The 23,960-nt window shown below is 35.6% G+C and overlaps 1 protein-coding gene across 2 annotated transcripts in view; it reads right to left on the bottom strand.

Annotated features, from left to right (window-relative positions):
- The window catches only part of LOC123516441, a 46,277-nt gene extending 22,434 nt beyond the window's left edge, over positions 1 to 23,843 (bottom strand). Inside the window, exons 1-4 of one of the 2 annotated variants that reach the window (XM_045275726.1) lie at positions 23,735 to 23,843; positions 3,259 to 3,389; positions 2,748 to 2,904; positions 1,843 to 1,980 (exon numbers count right to left, since the gene is read on the bottom strand). In XM_045275726.1, the coding sequence (XP_045131661.1) occupies positions 1,843 to 1,980; positions 2,748 to 2,904; positions 3,259 to 3,305 (342 nt within the window). In that variant the 5' untranslated portion in view covers positions 3,306 to 3,389; positions 23,735 to 23,843. The remainder of the gene's footprint in view (positions 1 to 1,842; positions 1,981 to 2,747; positions 2,905 to 3,258; positions 3,390 to 23,734) is intronic. The other variant, XM_045275728.1, reaches the window with a different exon arrangement.
- Positions 23,844 to 23,960: the final 117 nt, after the last annotated feature.

The raw sequence follows: 23,960 nt of genomic DNA, 5'->3' as shown, positions 1-23,960 counted from the left end.
AAGCTTCTGTCCTATCAGCCACTCTCTTTCTATTATTCATCAATGATCTTCTAAACCAAGACTTCTTGTCCTATTCACTCCACTGATAATACCAACCGACACTTTTCTAGGTCTATTTGAATACAACCAACTCTTCAGGAAATAAACAGATCACACATGGGAGGTACAGAATGCCTGACTTCTGATCTATAAAATTTTTGATTAGGGCAGAAAAACTTAGTATTCTTCAATGCCTCAAAAATTCAATTCTTTCATCTGTCAATACAACACAACCTTCCCGACAATTATCCCCTTCTCTTCAATGACACTCACCTGTCCCCCATCATTTATACAGAACATCTTAGTCTATCCTTTATTTATAATACAAACTAGATACTTCACATCTCTTTTCTAGCCAAAACAACTTCTATGAAGTTAGACATTCTGAGGCATCTCCAGTTTTTCTCATTCCCCAAACTGTTAATTTACAGGAGCCTTATCTGCCCAAGTACACTCAACCCTCGAAACAACGGACCTCTCATCAAAGGATTTCGGAAACTATGGACAAATTCTGGAGTCCGGTTTAATCTACGGACGAATATTAAAATGCGCACGATTGTCCGTTCCCGGCAAATTATTGTTCGGTAGGTGGCGTATTAAGGTGAGAGAACTTCGTTTTCTGTATTGTTTATTGACATTTATTAAACTGACCATGCTCATGTTATCTATTTCAGGTTATTTGTTGTACTTAATGCTTTGTAATACTGCTTGAATGATTTCTTAATGATTACACAGTATTTTACATATGTTTTATACAGTTTTTTACGTAGTTTTGCAAAGAACGGACTTTTGCAATCTACGGACAGGGTCATGCACGCATTTGTCCGTTGTTTCGAGGGTCGAGTGTATAGAATATTCTTCATATGGATGGGGATGTTCCACTCACAGTGCTTTATTAGATAGGGTGAAACCAAAACCTTTTCATCTTATGAACTTCTCTCCTTTGGCTGACTGTCTTCAGCCTCTTTCTCACCACCATAATGCTACATCTCTTGTTATCTTCTATTGCCATTTTCATGCCATCTGGTCTTTCTGATCTTGCTAACTGCATGCTTCTCCTCCTTCCACAGCCTACCTGCACAAGAATTTCTTTCTCTCCCTCCTATTCTGTCCACCTCTCTAATGCACTACTTTCCATCATTCATACCTTTCTCTGGTACACTCTGGAATTTCCTGCCTATGTATTTCCTCCAATCTATGACTTGAGCTCTTTTAAGAGGAAGGTTTAAAGACATTTGCCTCATTATTCTGGCTAACTCTTTTAACCCTGTTTAGGAAATGGCACCTCAGTGAGCCTTTTTCTATAAGTCCAATTTTTGTTGGCCTTGGCCAGTTTTCCCCTCTTACACAAAAATAAAATAAATATATAAACAACTCTCATAAAGGCATAGCCACAACACATCCTCACTTACTTCTCACCAAAACAGTGTCTCACTATTCTAATGAAAGACCTTCTCTCCTGTTCTTACAATCAAGCCAATTCTATTGTATCTTCTTTGTTATCTCACAATTCAAATCATTGATTAAATAATAATTTGAATGAAAATTAATATTAAACTCAAAATTACAAACTCAAAGAAGGCTTCCATTTTCTAAATGTGTGCTACCTTTGCACTGACAAAAGTTTCATTTAACGCATGCTTGTATTAGATCTACCTTTACAAGGAAATACCCCCATTCTTCTTTCCTTGCTCTTATACATTCCCTATTATCTATATTCTTATGAAATCTATATCAGAAAAAAAAAAAAAATGAAAAGAATTATTACAGTGAAGGTTGTCGTTGCAAGTGCAATTATAATACCTTGCATGAAAGTATTTTAGGCTGCATTCTCAAGCACAGTCCTGCTAACGAGTATTCTAGTAGACATGCTTCTTTCTCATGGAGTTGGGATAAGGTTGAGTGACAGCATGTACTGAAGGCTTTGATTGATTGACTTTTCTGTAAACATACACACACAAATTGAATATTATTATTAGCAAATTACATTTAAACTTGTAGGTTGTTATGTACACTGTAAGTAAAGTGTAGTAAAGTCAAGGCCAATAGTTTGATACACTCAAGTTTGGGGATGAAAAAAAAATTTAACTAGTAAACCAAAGATATATCTTTTCTTGTTTCATGTAGGAATGTTTATTTCAACATTATACATTTAATCATTGGAGATACAGTATATGTTTAAAATTATATATTTTTTAATGCTTATTTATTAAACAATAAACATACATGTTTATTTATTCATATATATATATATATATATATATATATATATATATATATATATATATATATATATATATATATATATATATATATATATATATATATATATATATATATATATATATATATATATATATATATATATATATATATATATATATATATATATATATAAATATATATATATATATATATATATATATATATATATATATAATTTCAAACATATACTGTATCTCCAATGATTAAATGTATAATGTTGAAATAAACATTCCTACATGAAACAAGAAAAGATATACCAAGACAGTTGTGACATGAACCAAAGGAAGACTGAAGCACAAACTGTACATGGAAAGAATGGTTCTCTCACATGTAGGTCCATTATCCTTTCCTATGAGTTACATCAAATTTTTCTATCCTTAATCTGACTTTGAGAGATGAAAATTCAACACCTAACTATAACTCAAAAAGAAGTTCCTACTTACTAAATCTATGTCCACAGGATGTAAGCAAGTAAAGGTGTAATACCCATTTACTTCAACGACTAGATGCCATTCTTGAAACTTGGGTTCCTTCACCAATATGTGTTCAGTTTCTCCTCCACTGTCCAACTTTAAAAAGAACATGAAGCCATCCAGCACCCTGCAAATGATAAGTCAAGGATAGTGTCACCCAAATATTATTGATAACAAAATCCCCTTTTTGGCACAGAAAAAAAGAATAGTAGGTAAGGATAAAAGCACACAAAGGAAACCTAATATCTTGTTTTGCTGTACCATTTCCTTTACACATACAGAATGTCTGGACCTCAGTTAAAATAAAATGATGAAAGCTAGCAAGACTACATTCACTGGATCTCACAAATAGTGATTTGTTCTTAAAAATGCAAACCAGTGATTTTCCTTACCATTTGACTAGCAACGTCCAAGTATATGAACAATCAAGAGTTGTGTTCTGGCATAACTTTATTTACCAGATACTACACAATTACTTTACCTAAAAGAGTGGCTGAGTGCTGTCACCCTTCCAGTGATGTCAACCATGATGACACAAACACATACTCCAGGGACATCTTGTAAAGAGAACTCTTCCTTTTCATTTGAAGTGGAATGTGATATACCTACTGCCTGTGTGATGGAAAATTTCAAATATGATTAGTAAGCCATTTCCAAAAGCAATTCCAAAAAATAAGTACTGCTTTAGTGAATTATCATAATGCTAAATACATAATATCTCCCCTGTTGCTACCTAGTCAAGTAGTCTACACCACACACCACTCATCACAACTTCTTTTGTAAAATTATAAATGAAGGCTAGTGGACAAATCAGTGAAAAAAAAAAAAATAAAAAAAAATAAAAAACTGGCTGATCCATTAAATATATTCCTTAAAACTTAATAAAACTGAACCATTAATTAGTATTGTATATCAAATTAACAAAAAAATTTGAATTAATTCATCCTCAAGTCTTCTAAACATGAGTTTAGGTGACTCTTAATATAATAATTTGCCAATTCTCAATGCTTATTTGTGTGTGTGTGTGTGTGTGTGTGTGTGTATTTATCTAGTTGTATTGTACAGGGTTCGAGCAGGGCTCATAGTGTCCTGTCTCCATGTTTCCTTTTATCCAATTTTTCTTCACACACTGCCTCATTCTGATCTTCTTTATATGTCCTCTTGTCCTTCTAGCTTCTTCTGTCACTAGTACCAGGTCTTCCTTGTCTATCTTTTCTGACATCCAAATTATCTAATAATCTTCTGACATCCAAATCATCTAATGATCTTCTAATATCCTCTTTGTGCACTGTGATTTCCTGCAATCCTCGGCAATGCAATGTCCTATTTGGTTCTGCAAAATCCTCTTCTTCAGCGAACACAGTTTTGAAGTTCTCATTCATTATTTCACTCATTTCCTTTGTTGTTTAGTATGTCTTCCCTCCTTTAATTATTTTTTTCTATTGTTTCCTTATTCTTCATCTTACCATTTATAAATTTATAGAAAAGCTTGGGGTTCATCTTCACTTTTTCTAACATCTTTCTCAGTTTCTTTCTTCCTCTCTCCTTACTCTGATGTATTAATTTCTGACATCCTTATACTGTTGTCTGTTACTGTCATTTCTGTGCTTTTTGAGTTTCTTCAAGCTTTATCTCTTGCCTTTTTAGCTTATGTACATCTGACATTGTGCCTAGTGTGTATACTTTTCTTAACTCTGTAGATAGGTACGTATTTCTTTATTCCTTCATTAGCTATATTTCTGTAGGAATATTTTATATTTCCCTTGTATTGTCCTTCTGTTCATAATGTTCTTTCATTCATTATCAGCAAAAAATGTTCTCAATTTTTCAAAATCTGCTCCTGTATAATATAATCTCTTTTTTTGTCGTCATCTCTGTATCTTACTCCATCCTCCTCCTGCATTTCCAACTCTAATGTCACATGATCACTTCTTCCCATTAGACTAAGATACTGTAGGCTGGGAGGGGGCTCTGGCTTCTTTGTTAATACTAGGTCAAGCAACGATGGTTCTTCTTCCCCCTGTACCTTGTTGACTTCCTCCCACTGATCCATTATATTTACCATAGTCAACTGCAACACCTCCTCGCTCCATTGTCCAGCATTACCCATTACTTCCATCTCTCTCCAGTTTACTCTTTTACAGTTAAAGTCTCCTACTAATGGTATTCTTCCATCTCTTCTTATATTATCTAAGCACTTAATCTCCTCTCTTTGCATACCCTTATGTACCTCAGTTCCCTATGATTTTAGTTTTTTTCAATTCCTTTGTTTTGATTATTACTCCCATCACTTCCACCATACCATCACCATATTACACTTCCTCCACACACATATTATCATGAACCATTATTAGCACTCCTCCTCCCCCTTTACCCTTCCTGTCTGTTCTCCAGCTATTATATCCTTCTTCCTTAAAGCTAACATGGATCTCCTCTTTTAGTTTTGTTTCTATGATGCACATTACATCCAGTCTTTTTTTTCCAAATAATTTCTCACCTCAAACATGCTGGATAACAACCCATCTATATTAGTATACTTCACTCTTAATTTCTTGCCTCCTCCATGACCTCCTTCTTCTTCCGTAGATACCACTTCTTTAGTCTCATATCTAGAAGCCTCCAGTAGAAATTATTTTTCTCGATCTCCATCCTTTTTTCGTTTTTTTTTTCTTAGCTTCATTTCTCCCTCACCTCCAGGTTCATATCTCTTTTTATCCATACAGTAAGTCCCTGCACTTGGCGAATCTCAGCTTGGTGAAATTCACTTTTGGCAGTAGGGTGGTCAAAGACCAGTGAGTGCACGCTTGGCGATTTTAATTCAAACTTGGCGGTCCCGTGGAGGCCGCACGGCAAACCTGTGATGTCAGACCTTTCTCTAAACCTATCAGAATGCAGTGTGAGAGTCCCCTTCAGCCATTTTGTTTATGCTACCCTCTATTCTGCTAGCATGGGAATGAATTCTGGTGATTTACCGCCAACATGGCCTCTACCAGCGCAACAGGTGGTACTGGTGGGGGTAAGGGCATTGGTGGTGGTGGCAAGGACGAAAGTGGGCAAGGGAAACAGGTGGAAAAACGGGAGTACAAACAAGGAAAGCATAGCAAATGCTTGTTTATTGGTTGTTTTGTAATGTGTTCTAATATGTGAAGGCAAAAGATTTTATTTCAGCTCGAAAGATGGTATTTTAGGGATCAAAAGAGGGACTTGAGCAATGACCAAAGACTGATTGAGGCATTTTTTAGGCAATTCTTATGTTATAAAGAACTCATGTTTGGCAAAATTCGCCAAGTGTGTGGGCTTACTGTATATCCTTAGATTCAGTATCATAAGCCAGCTTCCCTTATCTTGTCATAATTTTCTCCACTGTCACCTGCAATCTCATTCTCACTTTCATTGGTCTCTTACCCCCTTCACTAAATCTTCCCAACCTAATCACTTCCTCCACCTCATGGTCCAACTCCTGTGTGCTGTCTTGGACCTGTTTGATAATAGTTTTGGCCAATCCTCTCTATTCACGCTCTCTCATGAACTTGTTTGGACTTTTTTTCCTTCATCCCAATAAGAAACATAAATCTGTCTCTCATTTGATTCTCTTTCTCCTTAATTACTTGTATAACAGTGTCTTTTGTCTTTTCCTGAAATTGCCTCCTTACTACCTCTGAAAATTTTACTTTTTCCTCTTCCTGTTTCTATGCATTTCATAATTCCTCCAGTTTGCTTTCACCCATTCCATTCTCTACTTTGCCCTCCCAATCCTGCATTTTTTTTTTTTCCGTAGGCTCCTTAAGGAGTCTTTGTATTCGTAGCATGTAGCTTTCAGTATATAATTTTGTTTCTTTACCTCCTGCATCTCCTCTTTCATCTCTTGATTTATTTCCCTTACTTTCTCACTTTCTTCTAATCTCATTTTTAGTTCAGTGTTTTTTTTATCAATATGGTTTGTTTATCCATTAAACTTGACATCATGTATCTTATCTCTCTTTCCAAGCTTATCAGCCTCCTCATATTGCCTCATTCCTCTCTAAAACCAGAAAAATCCTTGTCTGTATCATCATCAGTCAATCTCATTAGTCCAACAGGTGTTTCAATAAATCTCAGGTATTCACAACATGTGCTTGTTTTGGTCCCATATGTTTGGCCACTCCATCTAGTTCCATCTCTCTCTCTCCATTTATTTTGGAGACAGGAGAACCCCATGAACCCCTAATCCCTTTACATATGTCTAGGTTAGGTTTCAACACCTGCTAAAGTGCTTTCCCTGGGAGCTGTTTCGCAACGCCTTGACAGCATGGCGGCAGTGCTGTGTGTGTGTGTGTGTATTTTACCTAGTTGTAGTTTTACAGGGCCTGGGCTTTATGCTCGTGTGGCCCCGTCTCCATATCTACACTTATCCAATCTTACTTTAAAACTATGCACACTTGTTGCAGACACTACTTCTTCATTCAAACTGTTCCACGTCTCAACACATCTTTGCGGAAAACTATACTTTTTAATATCTCTTACATATCTTCCCTTCCTCAGCTTCTTACTATGTGATCTTGTGCTTTGACTGGCATATTCTTCTCTCAGGATCAGATACTCATTGTCCACTTGGTCCATTCCGTTTATCAATTTATAAACTTGTATGAGATCCCCCTCTCTCCCTTCTCTGTTCCAATGTTGGAAGATCCATAGTTTTTAGTCTCTCCTCATATGTCATCCCTTCAAATTCTGGGACCATTCTTGTTGCCATTTTTTGTAGTCTCTCCAGCTTCCTTATTTCTTTTTGTGAGGGATCCACACTACTCCTGCATATTCCAATCTGGGTCTTATTATAGTACTTATCAATTACTTCATCATTTCGTTGTCCATGTAGTGAAATGCTATTCCAATATTCCTTACCAAATTATATGTCTCTCTGAAAATTCTATCAGTATGGCTTGCCGGTTGATTATTTTCTTCTATCGTCACTCCCAAATCCTTTTCCTTTTTTACTTTCTCCAGTTCTACTCCATCTCCCATCTTATAGATTCCCACTGGTCGTCTTTTACTCTTCCCCATTTCCATGACATGTCTTTTGTCCACATTGAATTCCATCTCCCACTTTTTACTCCATTCCCAGATTTTATTTAGGTCTTCTTGCAGTATTTCACAATCCTCTTTTTGCTTTATAACTCTGCACAGTTTTGCATCGTCCACAAACAGATTTATGTAGCTCTTCACTCCTTCTGGCATGTCATTTATATGAGAAAAAGTATTGGCGCCAATACTGACCCCTGTGGCACTCCGCTTTCTACTGCTCTCCACTTGGACTTCATATCTTTGACTACCGTCCTTATTTCTCTCCCCTCAAATAATTTTCCATCCATCTCAATGTGTTTCCTTTTAAACCACCCTTCTCCTTTAACTTCCACAGTAATCTTGCATGTGGCACTTTACCAAATGCCTTTTTTAAATCCAAATAAATACAATCAACCCATCCCTCTCTCTCTTGTACTCTATCAACTATTCTAGAGTAGAAACTCATTAAATTTGTTACACACGACCGACCTTTTCTAAAGCTAAATTGGCTATTTGATAATAATTTGTTGTCTTCAAGGAACTTGATCCATTGTTTCTTTATTACTTTATTACTCTTTATTAACAGTCTGTAATTTAGAGGTTCTTCCTTCCTTCTGCTCTTATATATGGGAACCCACCTCGGCTCTTTTCCATTCTACTGGTACTGTTCCATTTTCTATTGAGCATTTAATGATGTTGTGTATAGGTTTTGCTAGTTCTTCCCTACATTCTTTCAGTATTCTGCCTGAGACTTCATCCGGTCCCATTGGCTTTTCTTCATCCAGTTCCTTCATTAACTCTCTTATTTCAAGCTTGGTTACTTTAATCTCTTCCATATAGATTGTCTCTCTATTACCCTGTGGTCTTTCAAATTTGGATTCCTTAGTAAAGACCTCGTGAAACTTATTATTTAACAGTTCTGCCATACTTTTTTGGTCTTCCACCATCCCATTTTCTCCTTTTAACTTTTCTATTGTTTCTTTTTGTTTTATTTTTCCATTTATGAATCTGTAAAACAATTTCGGTTGCTCCTTGCATTTTTCAACTATGTCCTTTTCATAGTTCCTCTCCTCTTCCTCCCTCACTTTAACATATTCATTTCTTACTATCTTGAAGTTTACCTTATTTATTGGATTTTTATTTCTCCTCCACCTTTTCCATGCTCCATCTCTTTCCTCCTTTGCCCTGGCACACTTTGCATTAAACTAATCTTTCTTTCCTTCTTCCTTAGGTCTTATATTTCGGAATATATTCCCTGACTCCTGTTTTGTATACATCCAAAAAGAAGTTATATTTCTCTTGCATCCCCTCAGAGTTTTCCATCTCCTCCCAGTTAGCATCATTTGAAAGAGTTCTTGAGATTCTCAATATCAGCCTTTCTGTAATTTAATTGGTCTCCTTTGTATGATTCATCTCTATCTTCTTTTATCCTCTTCTATATCCATTTCTAATATTACATGATCACTCTTTCCCAATGGGCACTTATAGCTTATATCATCATTCATTTGTATAGCCCTTCTAAAAACCAGGTCTAATCTCACTGGCTCATCATTTCCTTTGAATCTTGTGCTTTCCTTTACTAAAATTTTGATCCATCATATTATCTATCATAAGGTTTAGGAATCTTTTCCCCCAAGCTTCTTCCCCCATACCACTTTCATAATTTTTCCAGTCCACTTCTTTACAGTTGAAGTCTCCTACTAATAACAATTTTCTCTTTTCTTTAATGACTCTCGTTAGACTCCTTATAGTGTCATCTATCATATCTTTATATTCTCGGTTGGTCCATGCATTAATTTTTGGTGGCACATATGTTACAATGATTGTTAAGTCTTTTTTATTAATATGCATCTTAATATACAGTGTGTGTGTGTGTGTGTGTGTGTGTATTTACCTAGTTGTAGTTTTACAGGGCCTGAGCTTTACACTCGTGTGGCCCCATCTCCATATCTACACTTATCCAATTTTTCTTTAAAACTATGCACACTCGTTGCTGTCACCACTTCTTCACTCAAACTGTTCCAAGTCTCAACATATCTTTGCGGGACACTATATTTCTTAACATCTCTCAGACATCTTCCCTTCCTCAGTTTTTTACTATGCGATCTTGTGCTTCAAATGTCATATTCTTCTCTCAGGATCAGTTTCTCATTATCCACTTGATCCATTCCGTTGATCAATTTATAAACTTGTATCAGATCCCCTCTCTCCCTTCTCTGTTCCAGGGTTGGTAGATCCATAGCCTTTAGTCTCTCCTCATATTTCATCCCTTCAAATTCTGGAACCAATCTTGCAGCCATTTTTTGTAGTCTCTCCAACTTCCTTATGTGTTTCTTTTTATGAGGGGTCCACACAACTCCTGCATATTCCAATCTGGGTCTTCATCATTTCTTTGTCCATGTAGTGAAATGCTAATCCAATATTCCTTAAAAAATTATGCCTCTCTGAAAATTCTATCAATATGACTTACCGGTTGATTATTTTCTTCTATCGTCACTCCCAAATCCATTTCCTTTTTTTACTTTCTCCAGTTCTACTCCATCTCCCATCTTATAGATTCCCACTGGTCATCTTTCACTCTTCCCCATTTCCATGACATGGCTTTTGTCTACACTGAATTCCATCTCCCACTTTTTACTCCATTTCCAGATCTTATTTAGGTCTTCCTGCAGTATTTCACAATCCTCTTTCTTATTTCTCTCTCCCTCATATAATTTTCCATCCATCTCAATGTGCTTCGTTTTAAGCCACCTTCTCCTCTAACTTCCACAGTAATCTTACATGTGGCACTTTATCAAATGCCTTTTTTAAATCCAAATAAATACAGTCAACCCATCCCTTTCTCTCTTGTACTCTACCAACTATTCTAGAGAAGAAACGCAGTAAATTTGTTGCACACAACCAACCTTTTCTAAAACCAAATTGGCTATTTGATAATAATTTGTTGTCTTCAAGGAACTCGATCCATTGTTTCTTTATTATTTTTTCACACATCTTGCATATTACACTAGTTAGTGATACTGATTTGTAATTTAAAGGTTCTTTCTTCCTTCCCCTCTTATATATGGGAACCACCTCAGCTCTTTTCCATTCTACTGGTACTGTTACATTTTCTATTGAGCATTTTATGATGTATATAGGACTTGCTAGTTCTTCCCTACATTCTTTCAGTATTCTGCCTGAGACTTTTCTTCATCCAATTCCTTCATCATCTCTTTTATTTCAAGCTTGGTTACTTTAATCTCTTTCATATAGACGGTCTCTCTATTATCTTGTGGTCTTTCAAATTTGTATTCCTTAGTAAAGACCACCTGAAATTTACTATTTAACACGTTACCCGCGTCGTGGTACACCGGTGTACCAATGATTATATTTTTTCATGGGGAAGTGGTACACTAGTGGCACAAATGAGATTAAAAAAATATATATATTTATAGATTTTTTTCTCAGTTGTAAATAATGATTGGTTATTTCTCAGTGTTTCATACAGTAACAAAGGGTGTAGAAAAGTGGGAAAAGAATTCAAAGTCAAACACTAATTTGTATTTCAATATATTTTCAAAACAATATGTTGAGACTCTAAAACTCAATATAAACTATGTTTTTCATAAGAATAGTAAGAAATTGTGTAAAAAACACACAAAAATATAAGGTCCTATGCAGAACTTGAAATGTGAAATTGAAAAACATATATAATTATGAATTATATATATGAAAAAAAGTTAATTATGGCACTGAATTACTTTCAATAACATTCAAAGACAATTAATAAGAAAAATATAATTTTCCAATGTAAAACTGAAAATGTGACATAAAAAAAACAAAAACAAATAATGATTAAAGCTACATCTATATGAAAAAATGCATTATGTCACTGAAATTCTTCCAATGATATCCAAAAAATAATTCATAAAAAAATACAATCTCCCCACGCTGAACGGGAAATGTGAATAAAAAACAAGACTACATACATATGAAAAAAAAAAAAAAAAAAAAACCACTATGCCACTGAAATCCTTTCAATAACATTCAAAGATATTGCAATATGTAGACTCAAAAAAACAATAATTTCTAATACAGTAACATATATCCTGAATTTTTTTTTTTTTTTTCCTTACAGGGAAAAGAAAGACATGTATTTTATGTATCATGCTTCTCTGCAAAGCATGTAATACATAAGTGTGGCTTATCCTCACACTTAGAGCAGAATGTGTTCACCCTTCTCGCTTTATTTCTAGCTTCCTTGAAGCCTTCAGAAAGAGAGATCTTTTCATAGCAGCCACGACACCTTTTTCTTGTGTTTCTCTTAGGCCCACCTTTCTCAGTCAGTCTATGAGGATTTCTTTTTCCTGATATGACTCCAGGACTTTTTCCAGATCTAATGTTATTAGGCTCTTCTCCAATGAGAAGACAGAAGACCAACATATTCCAATGTGGCGAACTGGGCCACTGGTGGTACAAAAGTTGAGTGGTGCACTGCTGGCTCAAGACGCAATAGGGAAAGAAAATATTTTAATACCGCGTGTTGGGCCACTGGTGAGACACCAATTTTATCAGTGCATACGAGTCATTGGGACGGAGCGAAGGTACCTATGTGATTTCTCCCTCATAGCTGCACTGTAACTGGCGGGAGAGTGGTCTGAAAATTGCCGCGATGGGCGCGTGTTGGGTGTTGCCATATCGTGGGTAACGTGTTAAAAGTTCTGCCATACTTTTTGGGTCTTCCACCATCCTGTACTCTCCTTTCAACCTTTTTATTTTGTGTGTGTGTGTGTGTGTGTGTGTGTGTGTGTGTGTGTGTGTGTGTGTGTGTGTGTGTGTGTATGCATTTACCTAGTTGTATTGTACAGGATTCAAGTGGGGCTCATAGTGTCCTGTTGTCATGTCTCCATTTATCTAATTTTCCTTTAAAGTTATGCACATTATGTGCTGTAACAACTTCATAATTCAATACATTCTATTTTTCCAATGTTCTATGTGGAAAACTGTATTTTCCAATATCCTTCACACACTGCCTCATCCTAATCTTCTTTACATGTCCTCTCGTCCTTCTAGCTTCTTCTGTCACCAGCACCAGGTCTTCCTTGCCTATTTTTTCAATGCCATTTACTATTTCATACATTGTTAATAATTCTCCTCGTTCTCTTCTATCTTGTAAGGTTGGCAGTCCCATTTCCTTCAGCCTTTCTTCATATGTTAGGTCCTTTAGTTCCGGCACCATCTTCGTAGCTATCTTCTGAATCCATTCTAATCTTCTTATATCTTTTATAGAGCTTGGTGACCACACCACTGCTGCATATTCCAACTTTGGACGTATCATGCTCATCATATTTTTTTCCGCCATGAATTGAAATGCCACTCTATTATTAGTCAATATTTTATATGCTAATCCAAATATCTTACTTATGTGTTTTTTTGGGTTCAGATTTTCCTGTAAAATCACTCCCAGATCTTTTTCCTCTTTAGTCTTCATTATATGTTCCTCTCCCATCAGATAATTCCATACCAGTCTTCTCTTACTCTCTCCATTACATAACATTTCTTGGCACTGAACTCTAATTTCAACTTCTTACTCCACTCATAGATTTTGTTTATATCTTCCTACAGTAGCAGTTTTGATTATTCTTAACAATTTTGCATCATCAGCAAACAAATTAATATAACTGTTTATCCCATTTTGTATGTCATTCACATATATGTGGAACATAATGGGAGCTAACACTGATCCTTGTGGCACTCCACTAGTTACTTTACCCCAAGATGAGTATGTATCTCTGATTACAATTCTCATCTCTGTCCTTCAAATAATCCCTTATCCAATCTAACAAAGTTTCTCTCAGTCCACTTATACTATCTAGTTTCCAAAGTAGTCTTCCATGAGGGACTTTATCAAAAGCCTTTTTTATATCCAGGTATACTGTGTCTATCCATCCATCTCTGTTTTCAAGTCCTGCAATTACTCTCGAGTAGAAGCTTAATAAGTTTGATACACATGGCCTCCCTGTCCTGAACACAAATTACCTGTTCGATATGACTTGCTCCTCTTCTAGAAATCTAACCTATTTTTCTTTGATAATTATTTCACACAACTTCCCCAAGACACTTGTAAGTGACACTGGTCTGTAGTTTAGTGGTTCAGTTGCCTTTTCTCCTTTAAATATTGGTATTAAGTTGGCTCTCTTCCATTCTAGTGGAACTTTCCCTTCATTTATTGAACTATTAATTATTTCCCAAACTGGATCCAGTAGTTGCTCTTTACATTCTTTTAACACCCAGCCTGATACACCATCTGGCCCCATTGCTTTCCTGACATTCAACTTATCCAGTAATCTTCCAATATCCTCTTTGTGCACTGCAATCTCCTGTAATCCTTGGCAATCCAATGTCCTATTAGGTTCTGTGAAATCTGCAGTGAACACCGTTTTGAAGCTCTGATTCGTTATTTCACACATTTCCTTTTCTTTTTGGTACGTCTTCCCTTCTTTAATTATTTTTTCAATTGTTTCCTTGTTCTTGCCATTTAAAAACTTGTAGAAAAGTTTGGGTTCATCTTTGCTTTTATTCACCACATCTTTCTCAAAGTTTCTTTCTTCCTCTCTCCTTACTCTAATATTTTAATTTCTGGTATCCTTGTACTGCTGTCTGTTATAGTAATTTTTCTGTTTTATGAGTTTCTTCCAAGCTTTATCATTTGCCTTTTTAGCTTGTATGCATCTAGCATTGTACCAAGCATGCATTTTTTCTTAACTCTATAAACAGGTATAAATCTTTTTTACTCCATTATATTTCTGTAAGAATGTGTCATATTTCCCTTGTACTGTCTTTCTGTACATAACGTTTCTCCACTCAATATCAGCAAAATAGATCCTTCATTTCTCAAAATCTGGTCTTGCATAATTTAATCTCTCTCTTTTGTAGTCCTCTCTGTAACTTACCCCATCTTCCTCCTGAATTTGCATCTCTAATGTCACATGATCACTTCTTCCTTTCTTTCTTTGTGAATACATACTGTCAAGCAACAATGGTTCTTCTTCCCCCCTGTACTTTGTTGACTTCTCCACCTACTTATCCATTGCATTAACCATAGTCAACTGTAACACTTCTTTGCTCCACTGTCCAGCATTATCCATTACTTCCATCTCTCTCCAGTTTACGTTTTTGCAGTTAAAGTCTCCAACTAAAAGTATTCTTCTATCTCTTCTTATCATGTTATCTAGGTACTTAATCACCTCTCTTTGCATATCTTTATGTTCTTCAGTTCCCCATGTATCAGTCTTAGGTGGCACATATGTAACTATAATTTTCCTCTTCTTCAATTTCTCTCTTTTGATTGTTACTCCCATTACTTCCACTTTGTCCTCTCCATGTTGCACATCCTCCACACATATATTATCATGAACCATTATTAGCACTCCTCCTCCCCCTTTATCCTTCCTGTCTCTTCTCCAGCTATTATATCTCTCCTCTTTAAAGTTAAGATGGATCTGCTCTCTTAGTTTTGTTTCAACGATGCACATTACATACGGCTTTTTCTCTTTCGAATAATCTCTAACCTCCAGGATGCTTGATAACAATCCATCTATATTAGTATAAGTTAATCTTAATTTCTTTCCTCCTCCACAACCTCCTCTTTCTTCCATAGGTACCATTTCTTTAGTCTCATATCCAGAACCCTCATGTAAATATTCTTCTCTATCTCTGTCCTTTTCTTGTTTTTTCCTTAGTTTCACTTCTTAACACTTTCTCCTTTTCCCTCTCCTCTAGGTTCATATCTCTTTTTATCCAAAACCCTTTCTGCTTTTCCTTCTATCCTTCAAAGTTGGTAGTTTCATTTCCTTCTGTCTTTCTTCATAGCTTTGTAGCTGTCCTTTGGATTCTGTCTATTTTCTTGATGTCTTTCTGCTTGTATGGTGACCATACCACTGCTGCATATTCTAGTCTAGGTCTTATCATAGTGGTTATGATCTTTTTCATCATACTCTTACCCATGTAACTGAACACCATCCTGATCTTTAGTGTCTTATATGTTGAAGCAAATAGTCCATTTATGTGTCTTTCTGGAATTAAGGGTGTCTTGTTTAGTCACTCCCAGGTCTTTCTCTTCACTCCTTTTCATTATAATCTCTTCTCCCATTTTATAATCCCACATGGGTTTTCTATTACTTTTACCCATTTCCATTACATGGCATTTCCTGGTATTATAATTTCCACTTTGGCTCCATTCCCAGATCTTGTCAATAACTTTCTACAATTCCATACAGTCACTGATATTCCTTATTACTCTCAAAAGTTTCACATTGTCTGCAAACAAATTTATGTAGCTACTCAAACCCTCCTGTATATTGTTAATATATACTTGGAACATAATTAGTACCAACACCGAACGCTGTAATATGGCACTGGTAATTGTGCTCCAGCTTGATAGGGCGTCTCTTATCATTGGCCTCATTTCCCTATCTGTTCAGTCTGTCATCCAGTTTAAGATATTTTCCTGTATTCCTCCAATGTGATCTATTTTCCATAGGAGTCTTCTATGTGGTACTCTGTCAAAAGCCTTCTTGGTATCTAAATACACGGTGTCAACCCATCCATCTCTCTCTTGTACTTCATCTATTACTCTTGCATAAAAGCTTAGTAAAATTGTTGTGCATGACCTTCCTTTTCTGAAACCAAATTGGGAGTTATCTATTATTTCATTTCTCTCTAGATATTCTAACCATTTTTCATTAATAACAGTTTCACAGATCTTTCCCACAAAACTATTTAGTGACACTGGTCTATAATTTAGGGGCTAAGTCTTTTTCCATCCTTTGTGTGTATTTACCTAGTTGTATATTAGAGGGTTTGAGCAGGGCTCATAGAGACCTGTCTCCATATCTACATTTATCTAACTTTTCCTTAACTTTGTGCACACTTCCTGCAGCTACACTCTCTTCACTCAATTCGTTCCACATGTACCAACGTCCTATGTGGAAAACAGAACTTCTTAATGTTCTTCAGACATTGACTTTTCATGGTCTTCTTGGAATGTCCTCTTGTTCGTCTGTCTCCATTCTCCATCAGTGATACCAGGTCTTGTCTATCTATCTTTTCCATACAGTTTACTAACTTACACATCATTATTAGGTCTCCTCTTTCCCATCTATCCTTCAAAGTTGGTAGTTCTATTTCCTTCTCTCTTTCTTCATACTACTGGATTCTATCTCTCTTCTTAGCACTTCAGACTTGGGTGTAACTGGGAACTCCTAGGATTGCCTTGAATACTGAATTTTCTATTCTCTGTAATTTCATTATTTCTTCCTTGGTGTAAGCTAAAATACTTGATCCATATAAGATTGTGGGCAGCACAACACTTTTTCAGAATGTTTTGCCAATAAGAATTTTATTGGAGCTTTGTGCTAATACTGGTTATGTTAAATTTGCCAATTTTTTAGCTTTTTGGATGGAGTTATCTCTGTGTGTCTTGAAGCAGTTGTTCTTATTAGTGACTGTTATTCTGAGATATTTTATTTTGTTTGTTATCTTAATGTTTTTATTTGTTGTGGCTGTTCTTTCTTATCAAAATTATGATGTTACTCTTCTCTTTATCTATTCTGAGGCCAATGTAGTTGCTTAATTTAGTTAATGTATCTATCATCCTGCACATTTCTTCTTCCATCCTTGTCATGAGTAATCCATCATCTGCACAGAATAAAGCACTTTATTTGAAATTTTCATCTAGGAAGCCTCCTTCTTTTATTTTGATCTATTATAACGTAAGTCAATAATTTAAAGAGAGTAGTGGAGGCTATGTACCCCCGTCTAATGCTACTAGTCACAGCCATGCTGACTTCTTTTCCTCCTAGGACGATGTCCGTTTTATTGTCTGTATACACACCAGTCCCTATACATATCTATCATTTTAGGGTGAATTTTATATTCCATTAAGATCTTAATTAGTGTATCTCTTTTCACCGAATCATGTGCTTTTTGCAAAGTTAACTGCCTTCACATAGAGCTTTTTTTTTTCTTTATACACTTTATCCACACAGTACTTCAAAATCATTATGTTGTTTTCCACTCTTCTGTTTTTTTGTAAATCCACCTTAATTTTCTTTAGTTAATTTGTTATCCTTTATGTGCATTTCTATATTTTCTTTCACTATGTTTGATGTAAACAATTTATAAGATATGTTGGTCACTGCAATTTGTCATAACTCAAATACTTTTGGTTTAGGTTTCTTTGGTATCATGGTTGTTTTTTAATTCTTTCCATGATTTGGGAGCTGTTCCATTTTCCAGTACGTATTTCCCTAAAAATTCCTGTTAGCAAAGTTATGAATTTCTTACTATCTTGTAGTGCTTTATAAAATTCTGCCTTCATTTTGTCAGGTACTGCTGCTCTTCAACCCTTTAAATTCTTAATACTTTCTTTTACTCCTTCCTCTTTGACTGTAGGGTTCCCCATTTTTTATCACTCTTTTCAAAGTGTACACTGTATCTAGGGGTTCCAGTGTTCCTTCACTCCAAACAACCATGTCTTCCTCTTCCTCATTACTGTATTAATCTGTAATCTTATATTATGTTCTGGCAGCATGTTTACTTCTCTTGCTCTTGAATAGGTTCTCTTTGTCTTGGTATTCCATACCTCCTTGATGTTGTTTTCATTCATTTCATGGATGTTCTTCCAATATTCCTTGATTACATCTTCTTTTCTCTCTTGGGGTACCTCTGATGCCTGTTCTTCATACATTCTTATTTTGCCTTCCCTTTTCCTGGTTCTTTTTCTTAGCTTGTCAATATGTTCCCATAATTTTTCTTGTCAATGTCTTCTTTCATTTCTTTAGATATTTTTTCTTCATATCCATACACTGCTGCTCTCACTTATTTCTGTGTCTTTGCTTTTGCTTCTAAATACTATTCTTTAAAGGACATCTCTTCATGTGGTGTTCTTGCATTTCTCTTGGCTCTGTTATATTCTTTCCTTTTCTTTATAGTAACTACTGTTTGATTTGGTCTGTTATCAATGGCTATTCTAGAGTTTGTTCTTGTCTACATCTATTCATTTTCCTTCTGCATTTCTTCTTGAGTGTTTTTGTTGCCACTTCCCAAGGTATGTTATTGAAGTTTCCAATACTTATGTTAACTTCGTCTCCCAAAATCCTTTCAACTTGTAGTCTGTATTCCATTAATGACGCTTTATCTGTTTTAAAATATTTGTATTTCTCCCATCCTCTAGCCTTTGCCACACTTACTTGTTTGTCTTTTTTCTTTAATGTTACTGTGATCAAGTTATGGTCTGATAAGTCAAATTTCACCTATTCTACATCAATTTCTATCCTCATGTACTCCTTACAGAGCTGTTGTGATATAAGAACATAATCAATCACACTTTCTTGTCCTTGTCTCCTCCATGTTACTTCACCTTCACACTCAAAGTCATCATTAAGCATTTTCAAGTTGTACATTTCTAACCATTATAGAATAATCTTTCTTTTATCATTTGATTCTTGTGCACCTTTGAAACCATGTATGTTAAAGTCTCCTAATATAACTAAATTTTCCTCTATATTAGCTTCTATTATGTTTTCAATTTCTTTCCTCATTTTTCCTATTCCTTTCTTTGTCATTTGTTGCAAAATAAACCACTATAATGCTAAGGTTAAGGTCAATGTATATACATATTAATGAAAGTAAGGAATGAAAGAGGAATGAAGATGAGCAGAGTTCGGGAAACTACTATGTTTTCAGAAGTCCAAGGAACAGATATATTCTGAAGGTGAAAAGGAGACAGTAAGTAAAGAAATAAAAATGCAATATTGAAAGGCTATTGGGCAGGAAATAGAATGCAGCACATTTACCAATCAATGTAGTAAAAGAGGATATATATTATATCAAAGTAAAAATGAAAACAATCAATTACGTACATAAAATCAATGTGTTGTATATTTGGTTCTTGAATGTGGATGTATTAAGTAAAGATAAAAGAATATGCAAGAGAACAAACACCTCCTAGCATAATTACTATTCAAGAAGTAAAACCAAATGTTTTTTTAGATTTGAAAGAGAAAAACTGGAATACAAGATTGATGGCTACAAGATATATGATAAAAATTTGTTACAGGTGGAACTGGGAAGGGGTATGTTGATATGTATTAAAAGTAATAAATGGCATGACTTAATAGAGCTTAAGAAATTAAGCTTGTGAATATATTGTAACAAAAATTAAAGGTGAATTTGATGATGTACAGCTGGTATCTATATAAGGAGTCCTAATAGTCAATTGGAAAATAATGAAGGAATGTTAAGATTGCTACATGAAATCAGTGAATATGACACAAGACATAAGCTAATAGTTGGAGATTTTAATCTGCCTAATGTAAAGTGGGAAAACTTAACTTGTTGGCACGGAAATGATCATTCAAGTTCAAACTTAATTGAAAAAGTTTGAGACTGTTTCTTTCTTCAACATGTTACAGAAATTACAAGGTTTAGAGGAGAAAATGATGGAAATACTCTTGATATTTTGGGATGATGATTTATTTGTTAAGAATTAAGATTGGAAACCCGCTGGGGAAAAAGTGGCCATGGCTATGAGCAATTAAATTTTTTTTAAACGAAAGAGAAGCCAGCCAAGGGCAAAAAAAAAAATAAATAAATAAATAAATAAATAAAAAAGAAAAAAAGACCCACTTAAGTATTGGTTCCCAAAAGAAAAGTAGAGTTAGCCAAAATTAAGGAACAAATGTCTCGATACCTCCCTCTTCAAAGAAGTCAAGTCTTAGGAAGATGGAAATACAAAAGCAGGCAGGGAGTTCCAGAGTTTACCAGAGAAAGGTATGAATGATTGAGAGTACTGGTCAACTCTTATGTTAAAGAGTTGGACAGAATAGGGTTGAGAGGAAGAAGAAAGCCTTGTGCAGCGAGGCCACAGGAGGAGGGGAGGCATGTAGTTAGCAAGATCAGTAGAGCAGTTAGCAAGAAAATAGCAATAAAAGATAGAAAGAGATGCAACATTTTGGCAGTGAGAAAGAGGCTGAAGACAGTCAGTCAGAGGAAGGGAGTTGATGAGATGAAAAGCTTTTGATTCCAACTTATCTAATAAAACTAGGTGAGTGGAACCCCCAACATGCGAAGAGTACTCCATACAGGGCCAGATAAGGCCCTTGTACAGAGTTAGCAGTTAGAAGGGTGAGAAAAACTGGCAGAGACACCTCAGAATGCCTAACTTCATGGAAGCTGTTTTAGCGAAAAATGAGATGTGAAGTTTCCAGTTAAGATTATGAGTAAAGGACAGACCAAGGATGTTCAGTGTGGAAGAGGGAGACAGTTGAGTGTCACTAAAGAAGAGGGAATAGTTGTTTGGAAGGTTGTGTCAAGTTGACGGATGGAGGAATTGAGTTTTTGAGGCATTGAAAACTACTACATTTTCTCTGCCCCAATCAGAAGTCAGGCGTTCTGTGGCATCCCTGCGTGATCTGTTGACTTTCTGAAGGGTTGGTTGTCTCTGAAAGGACATGGAAAGATGCAGGGTGGTATCATCAGCGTAGGAGTGGATAGGACAAGAAGTTTAGTTAAGATCATTAATTAATAAAAGAAAGAGAGTGGGTGACAGGACAGAACCCTGAGGAACACCACTATTAATAGATTTAGGAGAACAGTGGCCGTCTACCACATCATCAATAGAATGGTCGGAAAGGAAACTCGAGATAAAGTTGTAGAAAGAAGGATAGAAAACGTAGGAGGGCAGTTTGGAAATCAAAGCTTTATGCCAGACTCTATCAAAAAGCTTTTCATATGTCTAATGCGACAGCAAAAGTTTTACTGGAATCTCTAAAAGAGGATGACCAAGATTCAGTAAGGAATGCCAGAAGATCACGAGTAGAGCGACCTTGACAGAAGCCATACTGGCGATCAGATAGAAGATTGTGATATGACAAATATCTAAGAACCTTCCTATTCAGGATAGATTAAAAAACTTTAGACAAGAGATTAAAGCTATAGGACGGTAGTTCGAGGGATTAGAATGGTCACCCTTTTTAGTAACAGGCTGAATGTAGGTAAACTTCCGCAAGAAGGAAAGGTAGAGGTCAATAGAATAGCTGAAAAAGTTTGGCCAGGGAAGGTGCAAGCACAGAAGCTGAGTTTTTGAGAACAATAGGAGGGACCCTATCAGGTCCATAAGCCTTCTGAGGATTTAGACCAGCGAGGGCATGAAAAACATCATTGTGAAGAACTTCGATTGAAGGCATAAAATAGTCAGGGGAGGAGGAGAGGGAGGGCTAAGCTCAGAATTATCCAAGGTGGAGTTGTTAGCAAACATTTGAGTTTAGCTTTAGAGATAGATGAGATGGCAGTGGTGCCATCAGGATGAAATAAAGAAGGGAAAGATGAAGAAGTGAAGTTATTGGAGATGTTTTTGGCCAGATGCCAGAAGTCTTGAGGGGAGTCTGAGTTTGAAAGATTTTGACATTTTCTAGTTATGAAAGAGTTTCAGATGGAAGGCTCAAGTAGTACCTTATGTGGGCAACCTTTGTATAGAACCACAGAAGGAAGAGTATAAAAAGCCTTTGTACTTATATGAAAAAGCAGACTAGTATAGTAAACTGGGTAAATTATCATCCATAAAGTGGGATGAATATCTTAATTACCAAGATGTAGAGGTGATATGGGATAAGTTTAAAAAGAAATTCCAGGAAACTATCGATATTTGTGTTCTGAAAACAGAGTTTGAAAATCAGGAAAGACTGAGGAAAAGAAAAAAACAAGGCTTGACAATGAATAGGAAATTGTGGTCTAAGATAATAAAAAAACAGACTTTGGATGAGATTTAAGAGAATGAATGATGCAGGAGAAAACAAGACAAGCGAGTGCAGCCTGGTGGATTTGGAATACAGACAAATCAACAATCAGATTAGATGAGAAACAAGGAGAGCAATTAAAAAGTAATGAGAAAATAATTGTCAAAAATGTTAAATCAAATACAAAAATTATTTTGGAAATATGTACAATCAGACAAAAACTACAGCTGGTATAAGAAATTTGTATTTGACAAGGAAAAAATAGAAACACAAAATGATAGAGAGAAAGCCACAGTGTTAGTGGAGTTCTTTAATAGAGTGTTCACTAGGGAACTTTAGAGAGAAGTACCAAGCATGCAGGTGAAGGATGTTTCCTTGTTAACACAAATACTATTTACTTGTGAAGATATTACTCTCACTATGGACAATTTAAAAAGGGCCAAGGCACCAGGTCCCGAAGGTTTTCACCCTAGGATAATTAAAGAGGCGAGGAACAAAACAGCGTGTCCATTACAAATCATATTTTATTTATCAATAAAGCAGGGGAAATTGCCCAAGGATTGGAATTCTGCAAATATTACAGCACTACACAAGAAAGGGGATAGAAAGGACCCGCAAAATTATGTAATTTGTAAATTAATGGAGACCATGATTAGAAGAAAAATGATTGATCATCTTAAGAAAAATGAGCTTATCACAAGGAAACAATATGGTTTCATGAAAAAACGTTGAACAGTGCTTCAACCAATAACTGTAATGGAAAAATAATAATAGGGTGGTGAATAACATGAACAGCCTCCCAAACAGTGTGATAAAATGGTAATAAAGTTCAAGAGCTTGAAAGAAAATTAGACGATGTATGGAAAATGAAGAGCAAAGGTTTGATTATACTGAAAAAACAAAACAAAAAAAACAGGGAGCATCGATCACAAGTTTGACCACATGACCACAAGATCTGGAACACGTAATTTAGAGCTGGAGTCACAGGCCTGAATCTATCTCTTCCAGGAGACGTCTGTGTCTGTGTCCGTGTAAGGCTGAAGCTTGAAGGTTCCCCAAAAACAGACTCGACCGAACACCTTTATACATTATTTATGTAAGAAAACTCAAGATGCAACAACAACTACAGTTACTTGCATATGCCACACAATGAACAAGAGCTCAAGGTAGAGGGGGGGTGGGGTAACACTACCACACACGTTTGGCAAATAACAAAACAAAACTTGAACTTCGCACCAAGCCCACTGTTGCCACGGCACACAAAAGTAACAACTTTTGAATAAACAGTAGGAAATAAGATTAACGACGGCAAATTGAAAAATAGCTTTGGATCATCATTTTATCAATAGAAATAAAAAAGGAC

The sequence above is a fragment of the Portunus trituberculatus genome, chromosome 41 (assembly GCF_017591435.1).
Source record: "Portunus trituberculatus isolate SZX2019 chromosome 41, ASM1759143v1, whole genome shotgun sequence".
NCBI lineage: Eukaryota > Metazoa > Arthropoda > Malacostraca > Decapoda > Portunidae > Portunus > Portunus trituberculatus.
Note: the sequence above shows the minus strand (reverse complement) of the source record. Positions and strands in the feature narration are given on the sequence as shown.